The sequence below is a fragment of the Micromys minutus genome, assembly GCF_963924665.1.
Source record: "Micromys minutus genome assembly, chromosome: 16".
NCBI classification, from domain to species: Eukaryota; Metazoa; Chordata; class Mammalia; order Rodentia; family Muridae; genus Micromys; species Micromys minutus.
This window is the reverse complement of record NC_137985.1, coordinates 5,669,967-5,693,972: the sequence shown is the minus strand read 5'-3', so window position 1 is coordinate 5,693,972 and position 24,006 is coordinate 5,669,967. Positions and strand designations below refer to the sequence as shown.

Sequence of the window (24,006 nt, the reverse complement as noted above, 5' to 3'; positions counted from 1 at the left end):
TCCCTGTTTAACAGGATGGTAGGTCAGTGTCCCTCATGCCTAGCATAGTGGACCTGTAGGCCCAGCTACATAGCAATCTCACTCAAAGATCACAAGCTCAAGGCATGAACAGGCAAGTCAGTGAGATCTTGTCTCAAAATAAACAGTTTAAAGAGAATTAAAATTGTCACTTGATGGTAGAGTGTTTACCTAGCATGTCCGAGGCCTTGAATTCAACACTCAGTCCTGATAAATAATTCTTTATTCTGTTTGAACTTTTATCAAAAAAGCAAGGCCTGGTTTTTACCAAAGCCTGCACAGTTTATGCTTTAACAACAGGTGGCCATTGTTGCTTATCTAATAGTGTATTTCTCCTTGATATAGACATTCTTTACTGAAACAAACCTTGTAGTAGCATTTCTACTAGTGTTCCATGACCATAAAATGTGTGGTGGTTTGAATAAGGCAGTGACACTATTACTGGGTGTGGCCTTGTTAGAATAAGTGGGGAGGAAGGGTGTTATTGTGGGCATGGGTTCTTAGACCCTCATTTTAGCTGCCTGGAAGCCAGTGTTCTCCTAAAGGTCTTCACATGACGATGCAGAACTCTAAGTTCCTCGTGCATCATGCTGGCTTGGATGCTGTCAGGGACTACTGGGACAATTGGTGCTGGTTAGCTGGAGCTAGGAAGCTAGAAGTGATTAAGAAGGGACCAACATCACTGAGGTGAAATCCTCTGAGAAGAGTTTTCTGAGAGCGCAAAGAAGCTGTGTTCCAGAAACAGTCAACCTCCTGTTTCAGCTGAACTTGGTAATGTGTAAGAGTCACAAAGGTGGTACTGGATTTGAAGGCATGGATTGGTCATGGACAGCAGCTGAGGCTTGTTACTGTGAGAGGACATGGAAAGCCATTGGTGAAGGTGCAGTCTCAGTTGCAGTTGATGGCCCAGGGTTAAAAGGGTCATGAAAAGAAATTGAGGCTTGGTACCGTAGATAGAACCTAAGAGAGCCTATTGGTGAAGCCTAGTTGCAGTGACAAACCCCAGCATACTGGAGATGCCCATACCATGGGATGACCACCAGGAACACCAGCAGCAATGGAATGGAGTCAACCAGAGCCTAAAGTGCTACAGAGTGCAGAGCTGGAGAAGTGTCCCAAGCCCTTTTGAGGAACCCAGAAGATCATGGGTGAATTCCAGACACTGGAATCAGAAGCTGAAATATTGAAGTTCCCTGGAATACCCTAAGATGTTAGAGGTGTCAGAACCATAGAATACCTACTGGAAAGCTGCTGACAGGAAATATAACTAGCCCAAGAGAATGAAGTTTGATGCTGCTGAATGCCAACAGCAGTCAGCAAGGATGAAAGGAGTTGGAGATCTGAAAACTTTGACACCAGATATGGAGATGTGGAGTTTCAAGTTTGCCCAGCTGGTTTTCTGTCTAGTGTTGGTCCAGGATTTTTTTTTTTTTTTTTTTTTTTTTTTTTTTTTTTGCTTTATACAAGATTACAGTTAGGAGACTGCATGAATCTCAGAAGAGATTTTGAACTTTGGACTTTTAACAAAGTTGAGACTGCTATAGACTATGGGGACATTTGAAGTTGGTTTAAATGTACCTTGCATTATGCTATGACTAGGAATGGATGCCACAGATTCGTGTGTTTGAAGAAGCTTATGTGGGTCAGGAAGAAGAATGTGTTGTGTTCAGTATTTTTGGCCAAAGAATGGCATGATTAAAAGGTATGGCCTTGCTGGAATAGGTGTGGCTTTGTTGGAGGAAGTGTGTCACTGTGGAAATAAGCTCTAAGACCTTCATCCTAAATGCCTGCCTTCTCCTGGAGGCCTTCAGATGAAGATGTAAAACTCTCAGCTCCTCCTGCACTGCTTCCATGCCCCCACCTTAATCATCATGGACTGAACCTCTGAAGTTGTAAGGCAGCCCCAATTAAATGTTAAACCTTATAAGCTTTGCCTTGGTCATGGTCTCTCTTCACAGCAGTGAAACCTAAGCAAGACACAAGGTAACATGCACACAAAATATATTTCTTTTCTCGAATACCGTTGCAGGAGAAATACTGATCAAATTTGAGGAAGCCTTTGATAGATGAACCCAGTAAAACTAGAATTTTAAAATGCACAAAACTGTGTCTATCTAAATGCTTAGAGGAAAAATAAGGAAAAATAGGCTGACAATTCATTTCAAAGATAGTGATAGTATTTTGCTTCAGGTGAATTTTTAGGATTTTACTTGTCTCTCATTGTCTGAAATGTCATGAAGTCCCACCCCTGGCTGGAGTGGTTAGCAAGTGCTCCTTGCTAAGATTGGGACACGGGCAGTTGCTGAGAGGCTACCCATGCTCTGGTGGGCAGCCTATAGGCATGCACATGCTGGCATCACTGAATGAACTCTGTGGGTTTTTAAAAGAGAGCATGAAGTTAGGAGGCATTGGGTGGCGTGTACAGGGTAGAAGTGGGGGTTGGACTTGTTCAAATACATTACATGCATGTATGAAATTCTCAAGCAAACAGAAGGATTATTTAAACCTGTGTACTTCAGGTCAGATTTTGATTTTGGAGCTAGATCTTTGTCTGCTGGACAGAGTTCAACTACAGATAGGCGAAAGTCTCACAAACATACCTTGCTGCAAGGAGCACACCAGTATATGAGAGCCAGGAAGGGCAGTCCAATGGCGACGGCAAGGACCACGAGGAACTTCACTGCCATGGTCTGCTGCCGTAAACCAGAGAGGTTCTCATACCATATGGACAGGAGCTGTTGTTGGCAGTTTGGATGAGCCACAAACTAGGGGTGAGACAGCGTACAGAATGGTTTGGTTAAAGGCACTTCAGCTTAGGCTATGCTCTGGAGCTCTGATGAATCTCTATGCCTTCCCAGGAGAATCAACACATCAAACAGGTAACAAGCAAAACAGTCCGAAATATGTTCTATATATCCAGATATTCTTGCTAATGACTTCTCTATCTTTGGCCTGTCTTTTGAAACACAGAAAACACTTGGGTTTTTAACATTATAAAAAGATTTCTAAGTATTTTACACAAATGTTTTTATGTGTGTGTGTATATATATATATAAGCCAGAAAGATCATCTTAGCTGAAATGTGGACATATAACTTATTTATAAAGATTCGCTTTTAATTGGTTCATGTGCATACCTGTGTATGTGTGTGAATGACTATGTGGGTGTTGTGTGTACATGTATGCATGTGTGTGTATATGTGTGAGTGACTGTGTGGGTGTTGTGTACATGTGTGTTGTATGAATGTCTGTGATTGTGTGTGTATGTATGTGTGAATGACTATGTCAGTGGCTGTGTGTGTTGTGTGTGCATGTCTGTTGTGTGAACGTGTGTGTGAGTGACTTGTGTGAGTGATGTGTGTGTGTGTGTGTGTGTATGTGTGTGTGTGTGTTTGTGAACACATGTGTCCACATGCCCTCAGAAGTCAGAAGAGAAAGGACATCACACCCCCTCTGGAGTTACAAGCAGTCTGTGAATCATCTGATATAGATGCTAGAAATTGAACTTGGTTGTTCGTTTCAAAGAGCATGTGCTCTTAACTGCTGAGCCATGTCTCCAGCCGCAAATCAAGGTTTCAAAACAAATTCCATTTTCCCTTCACTCTACAACGGTGTGCTTCCTGCAGGGATCACATTGATGCTTGTATCTCTCATATCTACACCCAGCTCCTCGCAGTCTCTGCTAGCATCTTAAATCTTTCAATTCAATTCTTTTCTAGAATTCTTTCTTCTCACACATTTCATTTAAATAATGTGTTTTTCCTCATATTTATTTATGTTTTATATAAGAGAGTTTAAAGTTAGTCTGTATACAAAAAAGCAATCATCTAAAATAAAATTTTATAAGGAAAGTCAGGCTACATTTTAAGAACCTTCATCTAGATGAGTTTTAAGGACAGTTCACCACAAAGAGGATGAAAGCAAAAAATTTGTTCAGAGGCAAAACCTTGCTAGCAGCCGTTGGGGGAGGAGGGAGCCTCCCTATGCACACTGGGGGAGGAGGGAGTCTCTCTATGCACACTGGGGGAGGAGGGAGCCTCTCTATGCACACTGTGGGGAAGAGGGAGCCCTCCCTATGCACACTGGGGGAGGAGGGAGTCTCCCTATGCACACTGTGGGGAGGAGGGAGCCCTCCCTATGCACACTGTGGGGAGGAGGGAGCCTCCCTATGCACACTGGGGGAGGAGGGAGTCTCCCTATGCACACTGGGGGAGGAGGGAGTCTCCCTATGCACACTGTGGGGAGGAGGGAGTCTCCCTATGCACACTGTGGGGAGGAGGGAGCCTCCCTATGCACACTGGGGGAGGAGGGAGTCTCTCTATGCACACTGGGGGAGGAGGGAGCCCTCCCTATGCACACTGGGGGAGGAGGGAGCCCTCCCTATGCACACTGGGGGAGGAGGGAGCCTCTCTATGCACACTGGGGGAGGAGGGAGCCCTCCCTATGCACACTGGGGGAGGAGGGAGCCCTCCCTATGCACACTGTGGGGAGGAGGGAGCCCTCCCTATGCACACTGGGGGAGGAGGGAGCCCTCCCTATGCACACTGGGGGAGGAGGGAGCCTCCCTATGCACACTGTGGGGAGGAGGGAGCCTCTCTATGCACACTGGGGGAGGAGGGAGTCTCTCTATGCACACTGTGGGGAGGAGGGAGCCTCTCTATGCACACTGTGGGGAGGAGGGAGTCTCTCTATGCACACTGGGGGAGGAGGGAGCCCTCCCTATGCACACTGAGGGAGGAGGGAGCCCTCCCTATGCACACTGGGGGAGGAGGGAGCCTCCCTATGCACACTGTGGGGAGGAGGGAGCCTCTCTATGCACACTGGGGGAGGAGGGAGTCTCTCTATGCACACTGGGGGAGGAGGGAGCCCTCCCTATGCACACTGTGGGAGGAGGGAGTCTCTCTATGCACACTGGGGGAGGAGGGAGCCCTCCCTATGCACACTGGGGGAGGAGGGAGCCCTCCCTATGCACACTGGGGGAGGAGGGAGCCTCTCTATGCACACTGGGGGAGGAGGGAGCCCTCCCTATGCACACTGGGGGAGGAGGGAGTCTCTCTATGCACACTGGGGGAGGAGGGAGCCTCTCTATGCACACTGGGGGAGGAGGGAGCCTCTCTATGCACACTGGGGGAGGAGGGAGTCTCTCTATGCACACTGGGGGAGGAGGGAGCCTCTCTATGCACACTGGGGGAGGAGGGAGCCTCTCTATGCACACTGGGGGAAGAGGGAGCCCTCCCTATGCACACTGGGGGAGGAGGGAGCCCTCCGTATGCACACTGGGGGAGGAGGGAGCCCTCCCTATGCACACTGGGGGAGGAGGGAGCCTCTCTATGCACACTGGGGGAGGAGGGAGCCCTCCCTATGCACACTGGGGGAGGAGGGAGCCCTCCCTATGCACACTGGGGGAGGAGGGAGTCTCTCTATGCACACTGGGGGAGGAGGGAGTCTCTCTATGCACACTGTGGGGAGGAGGGAGCCTCTCTATGCACACTGGGGGAGGAGGGAGTCTCTCTATGCACACTGGGGGAGGAGGGAGCCCTCCCTATGCACACTGTGGGAGGAGGGAGTCTCTCTATGCACACTGGGGGAGGAGGGAGCCCTCCCTATGCACACTGGGGGAGGAGGGAGCCCTCCCTATGCACACTGGGGGAGGAGGGAGCCTCCCTATGCACACTGTGGGAAGGAGGGAGCCTCTCTATGCACACTGGGGGAGGAGGGAGTCTCTCTATGCACACTGTGGGAGGAGGGAGTCTCTCTATGCACACTGGGGGAGGAGGGAGCCTCTCTATGCACACTGTGGGAGGAGGGAGTCTCTCTATGCACACTGGGGGAGGAGGGAGCCCTCCCTATGCACACTGTGGGGAGGAGGGAGCCCTTTCTATGCACACTGGGGGAGGAGGGAGCCCTCACTATGCACACTGGGGGAGGAGGGAGCCTCTCTATGCACACTGGGGGAAGAGGGAGCCCTCCCTATGCACACTGGGGGAGGAGGGAGCCTCTCTATGCACACTGTGGGGAGGAGGGAGCCCTCCCTATGCACACTGTGGGGAGGAGGGAGTCTCTCTATGCACACTGTGGGGAGGAGGGAGTCTCTCTATGCACACTGTGGGGAGGAGGGAGCCCTCCCTATGCACACTGGGGGAGGAGGGAGCCTCTCTATGCACACTGTGGGGAGGAGGGAGTCTCTCTATGCACACTGGGGGAAGAGGGAGCCTCTCTATGCACACTGGGGGAGGAGGGAGCCTCTCTATGCACACTGTGGGGAGGAGGGAGCCCTCCCTATGCACACTGTGGGGAGGAGGGAGCCCTCCCTATGCACACTGGGGGAGGAGGGAGCCTCTCTATGCACACTGGGGGAGGAGGGAGCCCTCCCTATGCACACTGGGGGAGGAGGGAGCCCTCCCTATGCACACTGGGGGAGGAGGGAGTCTCTCTATGCACACTGGGGGAGGAGGGAGTCTCTCTATGCACACTGTGGGGAGGAGGGAACCTCTCTATGCACACTGGGGGAGGAGGGAGTCTCTCTATGCACACTGGGGGAGGAGGGAGCCCTCCCTATGCACACTGTGGGAGGAGGGAGTCTCTCTATGCACACTGGGGGAGGAGGGAGCCCTCCCTATGCACACTGGGGGAGGAGGGAGCCCTCCCTATGCACACTGGGGGAGGAGGGAGCCTCCCTATGCACACTGTGGGGAGGAGGGAGCCTCTCTATGCACACTGGGGGAGGAGGGAGTCTCTCTATGCACACTGTGGGAGGAGGGAGTCTCTCTATGCACACTGGGGGAGGAGGGAGCCTCTCTATGCACACTGTGGGAGGAGGGAGTCTCTCTATGCACACTGGGGGAGGAGGGAGCCCTCCCTATGCACACTGTGGGGAGGAGGGAGCCCTCCCTATGCACACTGGGGGAGGAGGGAGCCCTCACTATGCACACTGGGGGAGGAGGGAGCCTCTCTATGCACACTGGGGGAAGAGGGAGCCCTCCCTATGCACACTGGGGGAGGAGGGAGCCTCTCTATGCACACTGTGGGGAGGAGGGAGCCCTCCCTATGCACACTGTGGGGAGGAGGGAGTCTCTCTATGCACACTGTGGGGAGGAGGGAGTCTCTCTATGCACACTGTGGGGAGGAGGGAGCCCTCCCTATGCACACTGGGGGAGGAGGGAGCCTCTCTATGCACACTGTGGGGAGGAGGGAGTCTCTCTATGCACACTGGGGGAAGAGGGAGCCTCTCTATGCACACTGGGGGAGGAGGGAGTCTCCCTATGCACACTGTGGGGAGGAGGGAGCCCTCCCTATGCACACTGGGGGAGGAGGGAGCCTCCCTATGCACACTGTGGGGAGGAGGGAGCCTCTCTATGCACACTGGGGGAGGAGGGAGCCTCCCTATGCACACTGTGGGGAGGAGGGAGCCCTCCCTATGCACACTGGGGGAGGAGGGAGCCTCTCTATGCACACTGTGGGGAGGAGGGAGTCTCTCTATGCACACTGGGGGAGGAGGGAGCCTCTCTATGCACACTGTGGGGAGGAGGGAGTCTCTCTATGCACACTGGGGGAGGAGGGAGCCTCTCTATGCACACTGTGGGGAGGAGGGAGCCTTCTCTCTCTGCACACTGTTGGAACTGAAAACTGTATGCATCTTTTTGGTGCGGGAAATTTACAAAATACTCTGAAATATAATAAAAGTAATGTATGAAGTAAAATTCTAGCATATTAATATCACTCCCAAGGATTCCTTGGACATTTACAATAAGTAGGACATGTAAAAATGTCTACTATGTTCAGAACTCACAAACTTGTTTACATTGGATGTTCTGATCAGATAATAAACATCAGATTATTTGATTTTTTTTAAAAAAAGAATGTCTACTATGTAAAAAAAATCATAGTGTCTTAATGACCAGAGTTTTTAAAAAGATAAAAATCTCATTGCACACTAAACTGTTCGAATAACAGAATGAATGATACAGCTGACCCAGAGAAACAATGACGTGGGTGTTTGTTGACTGAAGCAGCTCAGAGAAGCATCTGGGGAAGGAAAAGGTAATGGCTAATTCCTCTCTGTGATTAACTGGCACATTGAAAAGTCTACCCTGAATAACCACTATAAACACAATAGCAGCTTTATTGTATATGTAGAAAAGACTTATATTTCGGAGCTTGTTAAGGGCTGGAGAGAGGACTATGTTTAAGGGAACTTGATGCTTTAGCAGAAGAACAGACTTCACTTCCCAGCATCCATCAGACTCTAGAACCGGAAACTACTGCTCCCCTGAATCCAAAATCCTCTCGGGTTTTATCTAGCATACACATATGCACGTGTGCACACACATAATAAATAAATTAAATAAGTAAAACTAAAAAAGTCTTCATGTTCTGGAAAAGTTGTCAGAGGATAGGGTTCATTGTCTAAAGAGGAACCTGAAAAGTTTTCTACAACGACCCTCGAAGGATTCAAAATGAAAAAGAAATTGAAACTGCTGACCCAAATTGGAAACTCGCAACTGCAAGGAAAATAATGAAATCTGAAATATTGTGACTTCATTTCCTTCATACAGACAATGCCGTAGGGCTTCTATATACAAAGTCATTGTTGTTCCTACCTGAGTCAAGTAAAATGGCACTGACTGTGGTGTTCTACATCCGGGTCAGGATTTTAATGACTGAACAGCCCTGCGGGTTCCGTGTTTCCTTGGGAACCCACCTACTTACTGTAACTGCCTGTTAGAAACCCCGTGCTCTATGCAGCTGTGTGTATCCCTGCACACAAACTAAAGTAACGAAGGGGTCTCACACCCGACCTTACTTTTTTTACTTCATATTTAATAGCAAGTTTTAAACGGCTGAGATTCGGGCGGCCGAGATCCCCGGGCTGGCGAGTCTTTGCGTCCCCATTAAGGATGGCCTCCACTTCCTCCGTGTTTCTGCAGAGGTCCAGGAGGCCAACAACGAAATCCTTGCACTGCACGGACAGTTTCCTGTAGTCATTCTAGAACAGAGAAGTATGGTTAAAACGAGAAGAGCTAGCTCATATTCCATGCATGGCACGAAGTTTCAGATAATCCAGGGATTGTAGATTTCAAGAGGAAAAATCAAAGTTCAGTTTTAGTACACCCGATATTTTTGTTTTGTTTTATTTTTCCTTTGAGACAGGGTCTCACACTGTAGCCTATGCCGATATGAAACTTAATGGTCTCAGTTTCACTGCAAACTTGCACACTGTTTCCCCAAGTGCTGCAGTTAGGATGAGTGACCATGCCCAGCCTGCTTTCACTGTGCTTTATTTTAAGTATCTTTTGATTCTACCTTGCTGTCAGCCCTCTGGGATATTTTATCACCATGAAGGATTTTCTCTAGAATCTAAAAAAATGGTATCTGCTCAAAGAATCACCAAAGTTATTTTTTAAAACTTTGCTGTGCTAAACTCACCAACCAATATAGGAGAAACCTCTGTAACATGACTACTAACTGTACTTGGTATAGATCCTGTCCTATATGGTATAATTTCACCACTGAGGTATAAAATATATACTTTAAAATGGCAAAAGATTTCTAGAAATGTACCATAAAAAGCATGCAAGCACTTGACAATTACCTTCCTGCCTTTCTATTTTCTTTTTTCTTTCTTTCCCTTTTGTTGTTATTTTTTTGAGACTGATTCTCAAGTACCTCAAGGTGGTCTTGAACTTCTGATCCTCTGTCATTACCTCGTAAGTGCTGGGAATACAGATGTGTTCTACCATATCTGACTTATCAATTATCTTTTAAAATAATTGTTTTTCCTTATATTATGAATCCAGCACAGGGTCAAAATATAAGATCTGTGTATAGATCCTGAGAACTGATATCCTCTTTAGAGAAGAAAATATTTAGTCAGGTGTGTGTGTGTGTGTGTGTGTGTGTGTGTGTGTGTTAAACACAGAATGCCCTGTGAATCACCTCTGTGTCATTTGCATGTATATGTAGATTTATTATTGCACAGGAGAGAGATAGGCAGTAAAAGGTTGAAGAGAGGAAATGGAGACAGGAGGTGGAAGGAGATTGGAGGAGGAATCAAGATGGAGCTGGAGAAGGAGGATCTAGATCCAGGTTTTTAAGGGTTTCTGTAGATCATTTTATCTCATATAGAAGGGCAGTTTGTATCTTTGTCCACTGGATGTAATATTATTGCGTAGAGGGTTTGTTGAGAATTTAATATATAAACCTGCCTGAAAACCTACCAGGCTTGAAGTCATGTTTGTGTTTGGCGGTGGAGTAAAGGAACATGTCAAGTAGGTTGAATCCTCCCAGGACAGAAACAACGGGGGTAGTGGAATGAGCCTTGTCTGAGTTCTTAGAGCTGGCCTGGAGCACCAAATGCTGTGGGGACCACATGTGTACAGCAGTGTTTGTGGCGTTAGACCACGGGGGCCAATGAAAGGTTAAGCCATCCATTTAATATTTACTGCAACATGTATGTTTCTAGGGATAAAGAGTTTGCGTTGAGTAACGAATCAGGGGCTCATCCCCACGCCCTCTCTCCATAGTTTTAAGATGGGAGCTGCTCTTGGTAGAATGGTCATTTTTCTGTTATTTAATCTGTCAATGCCTGAGTGTGGAAGGATTTACGTTTTAGTGTCCTCCTCAGTCTCTCTCTTCAGATAGTTAGAGTTCTTTTCATAGACGTCTCTCACCTCCTAGGTTATTTTATTCTTAGATATGTATTTTGAGACTGCTGTGAATGGTGTGAATGGGATTGTGCACACGATCTACTTCTCAGCATGGTATTCACTGCTGTATAGAAAAGCTACTTGGTTTTTTTGTTTGTTTGTTTTTTGTTTGTTTTTTTTTGCTTTGTTTTTTTTTTTTTTTTTTTTTTTTTGTGTGTGCACTAATTTGAATATCCGTCCAGACAAGTGCCATATCTTACTTCTCTTTTGAGTCTACCCAAGCCTTCATAGTGTGAGGCACACGGTGGGCAAACTCAGCTACTGAGTGTACAGAAGGAAGCATGGAAGGACATAAAGCGTCACTGCATCTAAAGTCCTGCTTGCTGCTTGTGAGGTAGGAAATGGCAGCTCCCTGTCTGGTTTCCTGGTGAACGCTGCTCTGTCATGAAGTCACAGTGAAAATGCCTTAAAATAATCCATAGATATCAACAAGAGTAAATTTTCTCCTTCCTGTTTTGCCAGCCAGGACCTCAGTTCTGGGTCCCTGGTACATGACTCCATCTAGCAGGTTATATCTCAAATAAGTGACACTTTTCCCCCCCATAAGGTCTGATAATAGGCACACCACCTTAATACTAACAAATATTGCTTCCCAGCTCAGTCCAGGTTCTTGGAAGATACTTATTTTTCAAACAGGCAAAATCAGACATTTTTTAACATTATACAGAAGAACATAGCAGTGACTTAAAAATAGGTACAGCAGTAGCTCCTCTGCTGTTTCCTCCCCTCTCTGCAGCAGAGGCATCTGGAGAGCCATGTGCGTGGTAATGCATGGACCTCTAGGGACACATAATGGAGAGGGAAAGGCACTGGAACACTATCTCTTCAGATCGACAGGGACGCTGATGATCCTTATGGCATAAAACAAATGAATGGGAACTGGGGGCCGAACATGAATCGTTATGTTACTAAAAGCAATCCTCAAGATGGCGAGGTTCAGAGAAAGGCCTATAGGTCTAACTTACAGAAACATATGACGACACCAATGGACTTAGGGACACTTATGACTCCATTTGCCGCAGGGCCATCCTGTACTGATCTCTCCCTTTGGGCTTTCTCACTCCTGGTTTGAGCTTAGACTAGAGGCAGGAAAATCTGCTCTTTTGTAGTATTAAAATAAAAGTTCTGGTCTTACATTTTTGGATTTGTGATTATTTATTTGTTTGCTTGATTGCTTATTAATTTTTTTGTCCACTGCCAACACTTAATTCTGTGTAACGCCTATATTAATTACTCTGTAAAGCCTATATTTTTGAGTTAAGGTACTTAACTATTTTGTAAAATATCATGTGTACCTAGTAATAAGAGACCTTCCTCTAATGATATCACCATAGAACCAAATGGGTGCCCAATGCCTCCCACACTTCACCCATCTGCTGAAGATGTGTGTGGACTAATGGTAAAGTGCTATCTGCTCACTTGCCCCTAGATGCATTGCAGGTGTGCCTGCCACATCACATGTGTGTCACTGAGAAGCAGAGAAGGGAAAGGTTACCTGTTCGCTCAGTGTTCTGACCTATAAACACCCGAATGGTTAGTAGCCTTACATATTCGGGGGTGGGGTGGGGAACAAGCCTGATACAAAAACCACAGTGGAGCCTAGAGGACAGGGAGCTAGCCTGAGATGACCACCAGTCCAGCACTGTAAAGGTCTGGGGGACAGACCAGGCCTGTAATGACCCCTACCTGGTATCATAATACATGAGCAAGACATAGTACTCTTGAGACCACTCCTGATGATCTCAGATATTCAGAGACCTCAGGTACCACTAAGAGGAGCAAGTAAGGAGAAATAGGAGAAATGGAAGAGAAAGAGAAACAGAAGATGTAAACACAAAGGAAGGGAGGCAGAACTGGAGACTTGAGGACAGCGAGGAACAGCCTGTGGTGCCACCTAGGGGCCTGGTGGGATCCTGGCCTGTGATGTGTCCCTGCAACAGCAGGGGTCTTTCCCAGTCAGGATCTGGGCTGTTGCCTGAGGACATCTTGATGTCTGATGACCTCACTGAACTGGCCTTGCCCCTCATTTAGGCTTAGTGGGAGAGCTGGCCTTGCCTCTTGCCTCCTGCATGGTGGAGTCCTGGAGAAAAGATCTCTCCTTTTGCCCTCATCATGGGAGGTGGGCAGGAGAGTTGTCCCCAACTGGGTCTTGGAAGCAGGAGGGCAGGCCGTGCACTTCACCCGAGCAGCAGGGTAAATGGGACCCAAATGTCAGGGGCCTGAGGGTGTGGGGTGAATTGGGGGGGGGGGGGGTCTGGCCCTGCAACTTGTCTGCAGTGAGGCAGCATGGGTAAAGGAGAGGTGGCCTCTCCTGCCCTTGTTCCTCGCCACAGGAGGTAGGTGGGAGAGCTGACGCTTGGGTCATAGAGCAGGAGTTTTAACAATGACCCTCACTTGCTGCAGTACCCCAGAGAGCAGACCTTACCTAGGCAGCAGAGTAAAACTTGCCCTGGATGTGTTAGCAGGTGAGCTGGCCCTGAGGGCATGACAGCAGGAGAGAAAGCACATGGGCTGACCAGCTCAGATACCTCTCAGGCCCAGATTCAGGGCTTTGAATTGGCTCACCCTAACATCTACCCCATCAGTGAACTGCTACAATTCATGAAGAAGTAGGTCCCATAGATCCAAAACTACAGGATCTGCATGATACCAGATAACAACATGATACCCACGAGGAGTCCCAGTGAGGCCCCAGTACTGACAGAGTAGCAGACAGCAACCAGCCAGTACAGCAAACATTTGCAGAGCCAAGTGTAGGCAAAAAGGCACACTGTGGGAAACTCTGACACACTACGGCTTCTACAAGATGTCTTCCTCTGTTGGGTGAGAGGTTGCAGTGTGGGAGGGTGGGTCTGAAGGGAGGGGATATGAGTGGAATTGGGGTGCGTGATGTAAAATTAACAAAGAACCAATAAAACGTTTTTAAAATGCTAAATTTCATATGTATGGTCAAGTTTAGCAGTGAGAATCAGGATTGTTTTCAGTGTACATCACCTCTTCATCCTCCACCATTGCCAGAGAAGACTTTGTTCTTGAGAGGTCAGAAAGACTGGAATAAGAAATGTATATCCAGGACCACTGTGTACCGTAGCTCTTCCTCTTTCATAGAATTTTTGCCTTCTGAAGTTTCACATTTCAGTGTTTAAAAGTTGTCAGAAAATACTAAATGGATGGAAATTTTCTAGAAATAAGAAATTTCTATTTTTTAAATTGTATATACTTCCTGATAGTGTGATAAATTCTTTCATCTCTCCAGTTTCCTCTCCCCTGTGTTCAATGGTAGTGACACCAGGGACCAATCCAGGAAAGACTTTACTATGATTTCCAAAGGTGTGCGGTATAGAGGCCACATAGAATAGAGAAGATGATGTTATCACGCACTTGTGTAAAACACTGAATTTGATAAAATGACTTGACTCACAGCTGCATATAGTTTGGTGAAGTGGACAATCGTGATCTAGGGATGGGGCAATAGCTCAGTGGCCCATAAAGTGTTTGAAGCACAGGCTTGAAGACATGATTTCAATCCCAGCACCAACATAAAAGGCCAAACTTTAAATTCCAGTGCTAGGGAGGCAGAGACAGGCAAATCCTGGAAACTCTCTGAACTACCAGTCTAGCCAAATAAAGGAGCTCCAAATACAATGAGAGACACTCTCTCCAAACCTAAGGCCAAGGGCTGATGAAATGGGTCAGCAAGTAAAGTTCCTTGTCCCCAAGCCTTATGACCCACATTCAGTCCCCAGAATCCATATAATAGAAGGTGAGAATCAACTCTCACAAGTTGGTCTCTGACCTCTACATACATGTCATGACACATAAATACACATATACATAAAAATGTTTACAGTGACTAAGAAAGACACTTGAAGTCAACCTCTGGGCACCACATGTTTATGCACACATGCATATTCACATACATGCATATGCACATCAACACATATACACATATAGCCATGACAAGGTAGGACAGAGAAAACTGAACACAATCAGACTAGATAACTCATGGAGGGAGCTCTGCACTATGAGGATGTTCTTTGGCTTGGAATCTGAGCAGGGACCACATATACACATGGATCTAATACCACATCTTTCCCCAGACACTTCTAGTAAGAGTCAGCATAAAGTTCAGAATGCCTGCTTCATTCATGTGTACAAAACTGTTCTGTTGCAACTGTTCTCTCATTCTTAGCCCTCCAAAATCCCATTCATTCTTCCACAAATAGTTGAAGTGCCACCTCCCATGGGAGTAGGCTGAAGCCTAGTAGGAATTTAATCTTTCTCCTTAACTTCTATAGCTCAATGGTCCAAGCTCTACCTAACAGTAACTCTTTGTTTATGATTTCTTTGTTCATATATGTACTGCCTCTCTAACTGTTTCTCTTATTAGTTTTTCTGATACATTGGCATGTTTTACTGTGTACTATACACAAAGATAATGTATTTTAAGAAAGAAAGCTAAAAATTAGAGGAAGCCTGTGTTGTGACCCCACCTCTATCAATTACCAGTTGTTAAAGTCAAGTACTACTAAACCATTCTATTCACCAGTCCTTGTGTAGAATAGAAAGAATATCCATTTGGGCCTGATAAGTAAAAAAATATCTGATAGAAAGCAGATTATTACAACAATAATTATACTTATTGAATGAAACATAAAATTGAGGCTGGGAAAATGGTTCAATCAATAAAGTTCCTGCTGTACAAGAATAATATGTGAGATCCCTGGAACACGTTAAAAACCCTACATATTGGCACATGTCTGTAACCCCAGCAGTAGGTTCACTTACTGGACACCTGAAGCTCATTGCCCAGACATTTAGCTGTATTAATGAGATCCAGGTTCAGTAAGAGATCCTGTTTCAAACAATAAGGGAGAAACTGATCAAGCCAGATAACCCAATGCCAGCTGTTGGCTCCACATGTGCACATGTATTTATTTGCACACACTCACATAAACACACATACCACATATCACACACACACACACACACACACACACACACACACACACACACACATCTCCATAAAAATCTCAGAATGCACAGTAATTAACATGTCATGGAAGCACACCTCGGCTTAACTTTCCCTCACTCTAAAACAAACAAACAAACTTTCCCTCAATCTGAACCTTCTAAGTTCTTGTCAACTCTTCCACACATAGCTGAAATGACAGCTTCTACAGAAATTTACTGAAACCTGGTAGGCATTATATATTTTTGCTGTGATATTTTACAGCACATCGCTCACACATCTACTTAGTACATAAACTTTGGAACACTGCTGCTGTGGACAACCTACCTTAAACTCTTTCTCAATGTTGGCAAGCACGGCTAGCTCATTGCTAAGTTCTAAAGCTGTCATGACTGGATCTTCACTGGACAATGACAGGTATGCTGGACTTGCTAGGCCTTTGTAGGCATTGATCCTGGATCGAGAGTGGCTGAAGGAGTCATGCTTTTGCTTCTGGCTGCATTCTGTACACTTGCAGAAGTAATCATGAGGCCGTTCAATCCGGGCACCCTTTCTCAGGAGGGTATGCACAATTTCATATTCCTGGCAATGGGCAGCCAGAATGATTGGAGTCACATCATGGGAGAACCGTGTCCCATCTTCATCATAGGCATAAAAGTCATCTTGCTGGAGTTCAGACTGGCTGGGGCTTGTTGCTAACCTTTTGCCTTCAGCAAAAGCTGGATGGTTAAGGATTGCCTCCACAATCCGTACATAACCTTTACTAATAGCTAAGAGTAAAGCATCCCCAACTCGAGACAAGTTTTCCTTCTTGAGTAACAGCTCTGTGATTTCCAGGTGCTCATTGGCCACTGCCAACTGTAGGGCGTTCTGGCCCATGTAATCCACACAGTTAACATTGAGGGAAAGACACTCTTCTAGCATCTTCCGCACCACTGGGATGTTGCCATATTCAGCTGCATCTAGAAAGCGCTCCTCCTCAATAGACAGGCTTGTTGAGTGATCATTAAACATGTATGCTGGTCCTCGATTAGCCAACCTTCTTCCCTTCTCACGAAGAACTGTCTGCCGCCGGTGAGTCAGTCTGTTCTCATTACCCCGGCTGCAGTAAGACAGAAAGATGGTGAAGAAATCATATTAGGAGCATTTTCGTATGCCAAATAACCTGTCATTCATCTAATGCAATCCTCAAGTATATTAGATGTTGCCTCAGCATCTCTAGACGTACTAGCTGATAAGATGAAGATTAATTTATTTGTGAATGAATTCCAAGAACTTCCTATTTAAGAAAGATAAGTACTTTATAGAGTTTAACATTCCAGTATGAGGTAGAAGCCCTGGTGACTGTATTCCTTTTTCTTGTGTCACTCACTAAGAGATGTTGGTGAGTATTTCTGAACTGCAGATGGTAAAACTGGGATGGTTAATTTTAAATGTCAACTTGCCACAATATACAGCCACCTGGAAAGAGTCTGAATAAAGTATTATCTAGATCTGATTAGCCTGTGTGCTGATTGTAGGGGATTTTACTGGTTGTACATTGACTCGGTTCATGGGCAGCACTATTCCCTGTATGCAAGCTCTGGGTTGTGTAAGAGTCAGGAGAGCTACCACAGGAGTAAGCAAGGAGGTGTCATGGGCACATTAGCTCTTCTCTGCTCTTATCTGTGGCTGTGCTGTGAACAGCTCTCCCAAGCTTCTTCCCCTGTGACTTCCCTCCTGTGATGGACTGGAACTGGAATCAAAAGCCAAAGAAGCTAATTTTTCTAAATTGTTTGTGATATTGACAGAAATGGAACTAGAATAAAGAACATGACAGCATTTCTAACTTGCGAACAGAATAGTAAATTTTCACTCTGCCATCAGGACTCACCACCTGCCCACAGAGAACTAAACAACCAGAGGAGATGCAGAAGCACTCTCCCTAATGAGCCCATGGGTGAGTTCACACCGTCTCTCCACTGATTATCTGGGAGAGACCTCCAGGAACTCACAAGGTACAGGGATCACAGAGCAGTCTGGGATCAGACTGGCTCTATGTCCACCTGAGCCACAGGTAGATCAGGCACACTGCCATTAGGACGTGTGACCTGTCCACAGAGAACTGAACACCCAGAGGAGATGCAGGAGTGCTCTGCCTACTGAGCCCACAAGTGAGCCCACGCTGTCTCTCCACTGATTATCTAGGGAAAGACCTCCGGGAACCCTTAGGGGGCAGGTATCAAGCTACTGTTTGGGTCTCTATTTGCAACCAGAGATAGAGCTAGCATATCACCACCAGAACTCACAGCTTGCCCAGAGACACAGGACCAATCTCCCTCTGGATCCCAAGGCCCACAGATGTACAGGAAAAACAAGCGCCATTCAGAGACAACAAGAACAGCTAACACCAAAAATAAGAAGATGGCAAGAGGCAAACACATAAATATAAGCAACAGAAACCAATATAACCTGGCAACATCAGAACCTAGGTCTCCCACCACAGCAAGCAGTTTATATCCCAACACATCAAAAAAAAAAAAAAAAAAAAAAAAAAAAAAAAAAAAAAAACAAGATTTGGAAATAAAATTGTAACTCATACTGATGATAAAGGGCCTCAAGAAGCACATGAGTAACTAACTCCCTTAAGGAAATACAGGAGAACACAGAAAAACAAGTACAAGCCCTTAGAGAAACACAGGAAAACACAAACAAATAGATGAAGGAATTGAACAAAATCATCCAGGATAAAAAAAAAATTGAAACAATAAAGAAAACAAAAAGAGAGGAAAACCCTGGAGATAGAAAACCTAAGAAAGAGGTCAGGAATCATAAATGCATGCATAACCAACAGAATACAAGAGACAGAAGAGAGAATCTCAGGGGCAGAAGGATCACACAGAAAGCTTTGATAGAACAGCAAGAAAAAAATGTAAAAATTAAAAAGATCCTAACCCAAAATATTCAGGAAATCCAGAACACAATGAGAAGACCAAATCTAAGGAGAATAGGTATAGAATAGAGGGAAGACTCTCAACTGAAAATCCCAGTAATTATCTTCAACAAAATTATAAAAGAAAGCTCCCCTAACCTAAAAAAAGAGATGACCATGAACATACAAGAAGCCTACACAAACCCAAATAGATTGGACCAGAATAGAAATTCCTCCTGACACATAATGGTCAAAACACCAAATGTTCAAAACAAAGAAAGAATACTGAAAGCTGTAAGGAAAAAAAAGACAAGTAACATATAAAGACAGACCAATCAGAACTACACCAGACTTCTCAACAGAGACTATGAAAGCTAGAAGATCCTGGACAGATGTCATACAGACCCTAAGAGAACACAAATACCAGCCCAGGTTACTATATCCAGCAAAACTCTCAGTTCTTTTATCTCATATAGAAGGGCAGTTTATATCTCTGTCCATTTGATGTAATCTTATTGTGTAGAGGGTTTGTGGATTGAGAGTTTGATATATAAACCTGTATGAAAAGTGATCAGGCCTTAGAGTCATATTTGTGCTGGGCGGTGGAGTAAAGAAATACACTGGGGCAGAAGCACTAGAGAGGACAGAGTGAACTGCTTGAGAAGGAAATTTACTGGAGAGGGTGTCTTGGACCAAGTGATAGAGTCTGTGTGCACAGCTCCATACTAAAGGCTTCGCCCCTGGAGTGAGACCACGGTGTCCAATAAAGAGACAAGCAAGATTCTATTATATATTTACTGCAACAAAAAGTCATTAAAAAAGATAAGGAAGGAAACTTTTTACTTAACAAGGAAAAATCTATCAAAATGAACTCTCAATCCTGAACATCTATGCTACAAATAACAAAACACCTACATTCATAAAGGAAACTTTACTAAAGCTCAAAGCATATATTACTATTACACACAGTAATAGTAAGAGACTTCAGCTCCCCACTCTCATCAATGGACAGATAGTGGAAGCAGAAACTGAACAGAGACACAGTGAAACTAACAGAAGTTATGAACCAAATGATTTAACAGACATCTATAGAATCATAAAACACAAGAATATACATTCTTTTCAGCACCTCACAGCATCTTCTACAAAATTGACCATATAGTAGGTGAAAAAATAGGCCTCAACAAATACAAGAACATCTAAATAATCCCATGCATGCTATCAGATACCATGGATTAAAGCTGGTCTTCAATAACAACAAAAAACCCACATACACATGGAAATTGAACAGTGCTCTACTCAATGATAGCTTGGTCAAGGGAGAAATAAGAAAAGAAATCAAAGACTTTTTAGATGGAACAGAATGAAAGCAGGGCTAAAAGGAAAACTCATAGGTCTGAGACCCTTCCCCACCAAAAAAAAAAAAAAAAAAAAAAAAAAAAAAAAAAAATGGGGAAAGCATACACTAACAGATTGACAGCACACCTGAAAGCTCTAGAACAAATAGAACAAAAAGAAGCAGATACACCCAAAAGGAGTAGACAGCAGGAAATAGACTCAGAGCTGCAATCAACCAAATAAAAACAAAAAGAACTGTACCAAGAATCAACAAAACCAGGAGATCGTTCTTTGAGAAAATCAACAAGATCGATAAACCAGATTAAGAAGAGGGTGCAGAGATATCCAAATTAGCAAAATCAGAAATGAAAGAAGAGACATAAGAACAGAAACTGAAGAAATTCAAGAAGTCATCAGATCCTACTTCAAAAGCCTATACTCAACAAAACTGGAAAAGATAGAAGAAATGAATGATCTCTGAGCCAGATACCAGGTACCAAATTAAATCAGGATCAAATAAACCATCTAAACAGCCCCTCAACCCCTAAAGAAATAGAAGCAGTCATCAAAAGTCTCCCAACCAAAAAAATGCTCAGGACAAGATTGGTTTAGTTAGTGCTAAATTCTATCAGACCTATATAGAAGGCCTAATGCCAATACTCTCCAAACTATTCCACAAGATAGAAACAGAGGGAACACTACCCAACTCATTCTTCGAAGCCACAATAACTCTCATTCCTAAACCACACAAAAAACCCTACAAAGTAAGAGGATTTTAGACCAATTTCCCTCATGAACATTGATGCAACAATACTCAATAAAATTCTTGCAAACAGAATCTAAGAACACATCAAAACGATCATTTGATATGATGGGAGCTGTTTTCCACAGAGGAATCATTAATGTGCTAAGTGAGAACTTTACTAGCTGGGAAAATTAAGGCTTGAACTCTGCCATCTTGCAAAATTGCTGCAAATTTGAAGAGGCCATAATTAAGAATCCAGGAAGAAAGGAAGGTATGAAGGTACGGAAACTGTTGCTGAGGGTCCCCTGGCCCCTACCAAGCACTTTAGTCTATATAATAAGAAGCTTAACTAATCTATGTTCTGATCAAACTTCTATAAGAAGAAATCTATCCCTTATGAATTGAAAACATAGTGACTGAGGTCTCGTTTAGGATGGAGGACTCTTGTTCAGTTGAGATATTCCAATTTAATAAGATGACAGTAGCTATTGCCTAGTGGAAATCCAAAGAGGAATAGGACAGGCCTGTGTAAGGAAGGAGCTTAAATATAGGAAACAGATGACAAATGAGTAGTCTCTTTGTTATAAATGTCCAAGGGTGTAGCTTCTCTAAATCCTGCAAAATACCCTCTAGTATAAGAATTGATACATGTCACAAGACTCCTTTCCGGAATGTAGCCAGGTCTAGAAAACCTAATGCCCTGTTTTTTCTGGAATGCTTCTGCTTTCTTGACTGTGTTGTCTGTAGAAGTGATGCCCACCTTCAATAACAACTTAGTGAAACTTCATCAACTCCAAGATTATAGTTCAAGGAGCTTGTACAGTGCAGTGCCGGTTCAGAATAACTTTCGTTTTCACCCATCATATCCTACGACAGAGACACTAGCTCATCCATGTCCATTGCTGTCATACCCAGCAGCCAGAAAATGGAAGTTGTCTGTCAGATGATGATCAAGGATTGTTGTGGGAGAGGAATCAGGAAAATTGTAGGACCCAAAAGAGCATGAAGTCTGTCGTGAGACTGTGTCTTCAAGACATGTCATAGAGGTTATCCCCTTAAGATCTCATCACTTTGGCTGCCTAAAGAAGCCCTGACAGTAAGACACCAATAGGCATGCTAACGTGGAAATTGGAAAGCTCCTGTGTTTGGCCTCGACTCTAGACAAAGAACTACAGCAACTGGAGAATGCTAAGAGCAGATGAAAGGTGCTTCCTGTAGAAAAACCCTCTTGTGGATAGTCAGTCACATGTTGCTTTGAAGGAAAATGTTCCCCATAGGCTCATGTACTTGCATATTAAGTTCCCAGTTGATAAACTGTTTGAGAAAAAATAGGAGGTGTGGCCATGTTAGAATAGATGTTTCCTTGTTGAAGGAAGTATGTCATTGGAAGTGAGCTTTGAGCTTTAAGAGCACATACCACCAGACCCTCACTTTCTCCTCTCCATATCTCTGTCTCTGTCTCTGTCTCTGTTTCTCTCTCTCTCTCTCACTCTCACTCTCTTGCTCTCTCGCTCTTCCCCAGTCTCTCTGCATGTTGCCTGACATAGCACCCAGCTTCTTCTTGATCACTGTGCCTTCTTGTCTGTTCCTTTGCCAGCCACCATGCCCTTACCGTGAAGATAATGTACTAAGCCTCTGAAGCTGTAAGCAAGTCTCCAGTTAAATGCTTTCCTTTATAAGAGTTTCCTTGGTCATGGTGCTTCTTTAGAAAAGTAACCAGGACAAATACCATGTGATTAGCATTGAGTTAATACACATACAGGTGACATTACATAGACTGAGAAAGTTATATTTCTGTATTTAGTAATATGCATGTATGTATATATACGTGTTTGTGTGTGTGTGTGTGTGTGTGTGTGTGTGTGTGTGTGTGTGTGTGTGTAGCAATAAGTTTCTTTTAAAAAGAAGCCATGAAATTCAAATAGCAAAGGGGTACGTGGGGGTTGGGGGGGGGCCTGGAGAGAGAAAATGAAAAGAGGAAATAATGTAATTCTATTATTTCAAAAATATTTTTTAAATTATTGCAAAAATGAGGTACATTTATATGATGGAACATTTATTATCCAGCTGTTGGTAAAAATAAAATGATAAAGTTCACAGGTAAATGGAAGCAAATGTTTTGTAGATGAGTCATGTCTAAGATTACTTAATCCTATCACTGAGTATAGCGATGGTGTGGCTAGATGAGGAGCTCTATGCTCCAGAAACTCTGGAGTCAGGACTCTGTTAGATCCAAGTTCTGAAGCAACTGCCGATGAGCACAATGTCCTTTGAATTCGGGGTCACTTCTTTGTCTTTATTGTTTTAAGATTAAGTGATGGGTTTCTCCTCAACAGCTCTGAGAACATTTCTGCCATAGGTCTTCAGTAGTCTTACTGCCTACTGTGTTTAACTTTCTATATTTGGAAGTTAGATTTTTCTAATTGTATTTTTAGTTCTTTACTCTTTTCTCCCATTTCCAATTATTTATCTATGTCTGTCATATTCTGGGTGAACTTTTTCAATCTTATCCTGTTGTATAACTAATGAGTTTGTTTTACCTGCCCCTACACTTTTAATTTTCAAGGTCTTTTCTAATGCTTCCTTTTTAATCATTATGCATTTATTATTATATTTTTCTTTTGTTATTATTAATATTTGTAAATAATATATTATAATAAAATAGATTCATTTATATAATAAAAATAAATTCCTTTATAATTTTATTATATTTTTACAATTTTCAATTATCATTTATTATTACTATTATATATTATTATTATAACCACTACTACTGAATGTGCATATGGTGTGATGTGAGAATCTTCCTATGTTGAGATCAGGGAACAATTTTCAAGAGTGTTTTCTCTCCTTCCACCATAAAGTCCAGGAACCAAGCTAGGGTCTTCTGCCATCACATGACCCAAATATTTTTCTTACAACACTTTTTTAGTGTCTTTTACTGTCCCTCTGGGATATTAAGGATGCAGGCTGTGCAGATTGTAGTGACACACATTTGCCTTGCAGTTGCTTCCATTGCTTGCTTTGGTCTCTGTGTCACATCAGCTTTCCCACAAACAGACCACAGTCCTTGGTGGATTACTTTCCTGTTCGGCACAGTAGTCCTCATGCTTCTAAGAGAGTACCACCTCTCCGTAGGAGGACTGGACTGATGTTGGTTTAACAAAGCAGGTTTTCTGAGTAGAACAGGAGTTTCTGGGAGAAGCATTATTTCTAAGTTAACAAGGATGAGGCAGAAGACAGGGAGTCACCGAGGTGTGTTGTTATAACAGCTATCCATCATCTTCTCCATGAAATTCTTAGCCCTTTTCCTTCTC

At 44.2% G+C, this 24,006-nt stretch overlaps 1 protein-coding gene across 3 annotated transcripts in view; it reads right to left on the bottom strand.

Moving 5' to 3' along the window:
- The window catches only part of TRPC6 (transient receptor potential cation channel subfamily C member 6), a gene marked incomplete at both ends in the record, with an annotated part of 104,441 nt that overhangs the window by 31,280 nt on the left and 49,155 nt on the right, over positions 1–24,006 (bottom strand). For all 3 annotated transcript variants that reach the window (XM_080930623.1, XM_080930624.1, XM_080930625.1), the window contains 3 exons: positions 2,619–2,783; positions 8,821–9,003; positions 16,023–16,797. In XM_080930623.1, coding sequence (XP_080786749.1) covers positions 2,619–2,783; positions 8,821–9,003; positions 16,023–16,797 — 1,123 coding nt within the window. The remainder of the gene's footprint in view (positions 1–2,618; positions 2,784–8,820; positions 9,004–16,022; positions 16,798–24,006) is intronic.